This window comes from Dipodomys ordii, unplaced genomic scaffold, assembly GCF_000151885.1.
Source record: "Dipodomys ordii isolate 6190 unplaced genomic scaffold, Dord_2.0 Scaffold67, whole genome shotgun sequence".
In the NCBI taxonomy this organism is placed as follows: domain Eukaryota; kingdom Metazoa; phylum Chordata; class Mammalia; order Rodentia; family Heteromyidae; genus Dipodomys; species Dipodomys ordii.
The window spans coordinates 79983-86171 of NW_012267283.1; the positions used below are offsets into that span (position 1 = coordinate 79983).

Sequence of the window (6189 nt, forward strand, 5' to 3'; positions counted from 1 at the left end):
TGAAAATAGGCCAGATTATAGCATGCCAGCATTCTTGGAGAAAATCAGTTGGTGGGAATAAAGTAGTACACAGCCTTGTCACCATTTGCCAAACTCAGTATGTTTTTGATTATTGTAAGGTCACTGTAAAAGAGACAAATGCCCAAGTTTCAAAGGGCAGCAAGTTTAATGACTTGGTTTAATGACTGAATGAATAATTATTTCTTGGAGGGGAGGAGGGAAAGTTTAAAACTGGACTCAAGTATATAAAGACCAAGGAGTTTTGAAGTAGAAGCACGGTCAGGGAAAGACTCTGGTGCTTGTGGGAGACACAGTTTAATCCACTACCAAGATGAAGCTGTTGCTCCTATGTCTGGGGCTGACCCTCGTCTGTACCTACAGTGAAGGAGAAATGGAAGTTGTGAAGAACTTTGAACCATCAAAGGTAGAGTCATGGAGTACCTCAAATCTGACTAGACTAGGGGAAGGAGAAGCCTTGGGGAAATCTGAAGCCAGGTAAATCCTTTGAGGGCTCAGAAATTCTTTAACATTTGACAAGAGTAGTGTTTTCAGACCTTCAACTAAGAGCAGTTGGACCATAGTGAAATGTGACCATGCTTGGGGCAGCCACTCTTGCTGGAGGGACAGCAGAAAAGGGCCTACGTGTTGTGCCAAAGGACCTGAGACTTAATTCCAACTGCAAATCACATTGTAAGGCCAGGCCCACAGGCTAGTCACAGAGAAAAATGCCCACGTGATATTGCTTCTCTTGTCTCAATCATCTCCCTTATTTATTGCAGATTATAGGGAAGTGGTTTACAATTCTCATAGCCACTGACCAAAAGGAGAGGATAGAAGAAAGTGGTACCCTGAGAATTTTTCTGGACCATATTGACGTCTTAAAGAACGCTTCCTTGTTGTTTAACTTCCATAGACTGTAAGTGCAGCCTCTTTTTGTTTGAGAAAGGGAGAACAGAAACCTGGCTTTTGTCTTGGATTGCTACATACACAAAAGCACACACACAAGTAGAGGCACACACATGTACATACAAACACATGGACACACGTGGACACAGGCAGTGGTGTAGCTGTCCATGCTTTGCCTGTATCTAAACCAGAGTCCCTCATCTGACACTGACTCAGGACCTGATGGGCTCTGCAGAAATCAAGAGTTGGTTACAGGAATAGATTCAGTAGGAGTGGGAGAAGCAAAGGGTAGACACAGTTGAATCTCATTACTGTGACAGTATAGCATAAGTTAAGAGCATGGAATGTGCAATGGGAATCTCTTATCAGTAGTTAACCAAGAAGATGCATCCCTTTCCACATTGATTTTCTCGAGGAAAAAGGTAAAATAATGATTCTACTCCATGAGTTTTTGAGCAAGGCATGTGACATCTATAAAGCCAGCAAATGGAGAAAAGTCAGCTAATGAGCTAGACGAGTGGCCGTGGTATAGTAAGAGTTGGAAATAACGGCAGGAAAAGGTTGTTTTAGTCATCTGTGAAGTATGAAATTGAAGCTGAGGTTCAAGTAATCTTTAGCCTTGAGTACAAATGCTCAAGGACAGTACCCAGGCCACGAGTTCAAGACAAAGGATTGACATGAGCAGGGCTGGTGGAGAGAAACAGACCAACAGTGAGACAGAAACAGAGATACAGACAGAAACAAGTGGTATCAATAAATCCATTTGGTGACTGTAAAATGTGTTCAAAATGAAAGTGGAGTCGGAAACTCAAGTTATGATTGAAGTGAGGCATCAACTCATTCTGTTTTACAGTGACAATGGACAGTGTCTCGAAGTGAGTACAGCTTGTAATAAAACAGACCAGGATGGCATATATACTGCTTCTTGTAAGTATACAAAAATCTTTCTAAATTGTATTTCTAGCTGCAAGGGATTTATTAAATTCCGTTATCTTGGGGAGGAAAGGGATGGTAGGGGAAAAATAAAGGAGGGTGTAACAATGCTCAATAGGAAATGGACTCCGTATCTTGCTCATATAACTGTAACCCGTCTGTACAGGATCTTTACAATAAAAAATATATATTAAGAACAAAAATGTTGGCAGAAAATATCTATTAAGTTAAACTTTTATCACTTGCCATTTATCTTTTTTGATCAGAGTATTTTGGACACTAGCTCACAAATAAAGAAATTATAAAATCATGTTATAAAAATCAAAAACCATTTTACAAAATTATTTATACAAATAATTCTATTTTTTGAGAAAATGATTTACTCAAATCATAACTAGTGCTATGTACAAGTACGTAGTTGAGCACATATTTTCAGTGTTGAATAATTAAACATTTTGTTTTGGTGTTTGAGACAATGTCTTGCTGTGTAACTCAGATTGCATCTAAGTCTTATTCCTATACCTACAATTATTTCCCTATTGTTAAGATTATGTCAAATATCACCATACTCAGCTATAAATGGATTTTTTTGTATCAGGACAAATACTTGGGGAGAAAAACAGCTATTAAGTAAGGGTGTATATGAGATTATAATGAAGATATGATATCCATTTATTTGGTGTTCAAATTAAAGTGGGGTGGGAGAAAAATGAGGGAAGGGGTAACAATGTTCACGAAGAAATGTGCTCATTTCCTTATGTATATAACTATAACCCCATTGTACATCACCGTGACAATAAAATTAATTTATAAAAAAATTTCCATTATGTTTAGGCCCTTGATCAATTAACATCACTTATTTTCCTAATACATGGAGCCTATTCTAATACATTCTGAAGTTAGGGAATATGCCTGGCACATAATCACATCAAGTAAAAGAGGGCGACTTGGCTCAATGTATTCCCTGCAACAAAAATTAGCTGGCAGAATGAAAAAAAGGCAAAGCAAATCGGGTAGGGTAGTTTCTCATTTATTGAAATGTTTGATAACTCCGAAGGGCCAATGCCATAGCATGCTCTGCAGTATGGAGCCTCATGTTTGTGATGAGAACACCGAGGCATGTCACCCACAGAAAGGCTGAAGGACATGGACAGATCTCAAAGAGGGTGATGGAGGAGAAGTTGCTGCTGGGGACAAGTACTCTGCTCACTAGTGATCACTGCAGTTAGAAATTCCTATGAAGCCCAAGGAAATGCAAATAGAAGGCATGAGCTATTCTCACCCTATTTCTTTCAGAATATGCATTGACTTTTGGGTTTGCATGGGAAAAGAACAGGTAAATAGTTTCCATTACTCACATGTAATTTGGAATTTCTGGCTTTGTTCTGCTTTCTCCACAGATGATGGACAAAATCTGGTTAGTATAGCTGACGTAAAATATGATGAATACCTTATCATTCTTATGAAGAATGAGAACAATTTCCAAGTCATTCTACTCTACGGTAATGGATTTGCATGATAATACTTTTCTCGGGATGGGAAGAAAGGAATCCTTTATATAAAATGGTTTTCCCAATGATCTCTGGGCCATTTCTCCCCCCACCCCCTCGTAAGGAAAGATGTTTACATTTGGTCCTTCCCCAGACTCAGTGATGAAAAAATTATAAACTCTGCCATCCTGTCAGCAAGATACCCTACTATTGTGAAATTCTGCCTGAGTGCCCAGTGGTTGCCACCCTCCTAGATCCCTGCTTCTTCATTCATGTCCAGGACCAATTCCCAAGACACTCAGGTTACTGACACTCTTTTTCCAGGCCGACAACCAGATGTGAGAAAAAAAATTAAGAAAAAGTTTATGGAGTTTTCTGACAGACATGGAATTGTTGAGGGAAACATAATTGACATGACAAAAGTTGGTAAGTGTGACTATCTAGCTTTTCTCTCTCTGAATTTTATGTCACAAAAGGGGAACACTGAAGGGAAGCTGATCTATCTCCTTTGTTGCAAGCTGGAGAGTCATCTAGTTTCTCTCAAAGAAATATCAAGGCTCTGGCATCTAAATGTGTTCTTTTTCTGCCACAGAAGATCCTTGCCTTCAGGCTTGAAGTGATGAAGAGTAAGCTCCAGGTTGGTAATTGGTGGGTGAGGGTGGATTACCACCAGGCCTTCCATAAGAATATGGCCTTGTTGCCAAAGATCCCAATGAAAATAACTCAATAAGGGAGAATTTACTTAATATGGAGAATTTACTCTGGACTTTGGAACCATGGATTCAGGACCCAGTCTTGCCAGGTGCTTGAGAGAAAATGACTTCAGCAACTAAAAAATGCAGAAAACATGCTCTTTACCTTACAGTTTTGCTGTGTGGATAACACAGATGAAAAGAGGTCAGTGATTGAAAATGGATAGGAAATACTAAGATTTAAAATCTGGAATGAAAAGGAATTATGGGAGTGATATCAAACTCCCATCCACTCACATCCGTGTTTGTGGTCCATCTAACAGCTGAGGAGGCATCTCCTGGTTCATTATGATCACCATGTCTTCCTTTGAGCTCTGCACACCCTTGACTTCTCATCAGGGGATGTCTGCCCCTAATTGATTGTCCTGCAGTATGGAGAACAGATCCTGAGTTAGTTCATCCAGCTGTACTGCAGACTTAGTGTCAGACTTTATTCACATAACTTATGTGAAAACTTCAGCAACTTCTATGAAAAAAGCATTTAATAACTAACAATGGATTTTGCCATTGGTCAGTAAGAATAGTCATTACTTTCCATTTTTCATAGAAACAATTGGGGGAAGCTTAAGACCACATAAGCAATAGAAATAAGTCATTTACTCAGTGCCCTGTGTTCCCCTATCCCAGTAAACAACAAGTTACAATTCCAGGGAGTTCTATTACTTCACCATTGGCCGCTGTAATAGAATTTCCGTTTGTCCACCATTCAATTCAAGGAATGCTTAGGCAGTTTCCGTGTTCTCCTCTGCTTCTTTAGTGCTGAGTGAACACAGCATTGCTTGGGTTCCAGCTTCATCCATCTGTCATCTCAAGGCATCTTCTGAAAAGCTCTGTGATCTGAGTTCCATCACACACACAGACATCATCCCTGGATCTTCAAGATCTTCCTCCCTGATCACCTAGGACGATTTCACCCATCACAAATCAAGGTTTTCTCTGCATTTCTCTTGGCCATGTCCACGACCAGTCTTCCAGAATAAGTTCTGCCTCTACCTGTTCAATAAATGATCAGCCTGCAGTCACATGACTTGTCTTTGTGTCTGGAAGAATGGGGAGGCGAGAGTGAATGAATGAGGGGGAACACCAGGTCTCTGTACCCATAATCCTCCTCCAGTGTCTTAGAATCTGCATCAGGTTTCAGAACTCTCTTCCAGTAATCCTCAATTATCCTGTTTCCTTTAATCCCACTTGCTTATTGATGTGCCTATTTTCCTGACACAATAGGACAGAAAGCATGTTAGACTTGCTCCATACCCTCTCTACCCTTGAATCATTTTTTCTGTGTGTGAGTTAGCTGTGAGGCTTGAACTCAGAGCCTGAGCACTCTCCCTGAGCTTTTATGCTCAAGAGTAGCTCTATCACTTTGAGCACAATCTCTACTTCTGGTTTTCTGTTGGCTAACTGAAGGTAAGAGTCTCATGTATTTTCCTGCCTGGGCTGGTTTTGAACCATGAACCTGTCCTCTCAACCTCCTGAGTAGCTAGTATTACAGGTGTGAGCCACCAGTACCCATCTTCCTTGAATCTTTTTCTCAATGGGGCATTGAAAGACATATATTGAGATTGTCACCAGGCTGCCAAAGTGTAAGACATATCTCACACAAAAAAAGAGAAAAAGAAAGAAAGAAAAGAATTAAGGAAGGAAGGAAGGAAGGAAGGACTTAACCAGTATAGGCATGAAGGTTAATTCAGAAGATTATCTAGGAGTTTGAGTCTCTGTATATTTTGTGTTCCTCCATTTCAGTAGGCTAAATCAGGGTCAGGCAGCTTATTACTCCTGAGTCAAGAATATGATCTGGTCCTCAACATAAGGACAATTCTGTGAAAATATTACAGAAAGGGGTAAAGGAAACCCTAGACCTTGTAGGCATGGGACCAAACTTCCTCACTAAAGATCCAGAATCACAACAAATGAAGGAAAGCCTGGATACAGGAGAGTCTAGCAAACTGAAGAGCTTCTGAAAAGCAAAGGACAAGATTTGTAGCAAGATATATAGAAATCCTTGCATAAAATTGCAGAGCTTCTGCAGGGCAAATGACATAGCTAGCAAGATCAATAGAAAGCCCACAGATTGGGAGAAGATCTTTACTAGCCATACAACGGACAAG

At 40.1% G+C, this 6189-nt stretch overlaps 1 protein-coding gene across 3 annotated transcripts in view; it reads left to right on the top strand.

Annotated features, from left to right (window-relative positions):
- The first annotated feature begins 258 nt into the window (after positions 1-258).
- LOC105990822 (salivary lipocalin-like) overlaps positions 259-6189 on the top strand; it is a 34586-nt gene continuing 28655 nt past the window's right edge. The window contains exons 1-7 of one of the 3 annotated variants that reach the window (XM_013023324.1): positions 260-424; positions 780-916; positions 1760-1833; positions 3240-3341; positions 3654-3755; positions 3922-3966; positions 4839-5101. In XM_013023324.1, coding sequence (XP_012878778.1) covers positions 332-424; positions 780-916; positions 1760-1833; positions 3240-3341; positions 3654-3755; positions 3922-3944 — 531 coding nt within the window. In that variant the 5' untranslated portion in view covers positions 260-331 and the 3' untranslated portion in view covers positions 3945-3966; positions 4839-5101. Of the gene's footprint in view, positions 425-779; positions 917-1759; positions 1834-3239; positions 3343-3653; positions 3756-3921; positions 3967-4838; positions 5102-6189 lie in introns of those variants that run through there. The other 2 variants (XM_013023325.1, XM_013023326.1) reach the window with 2 other exon arrangements.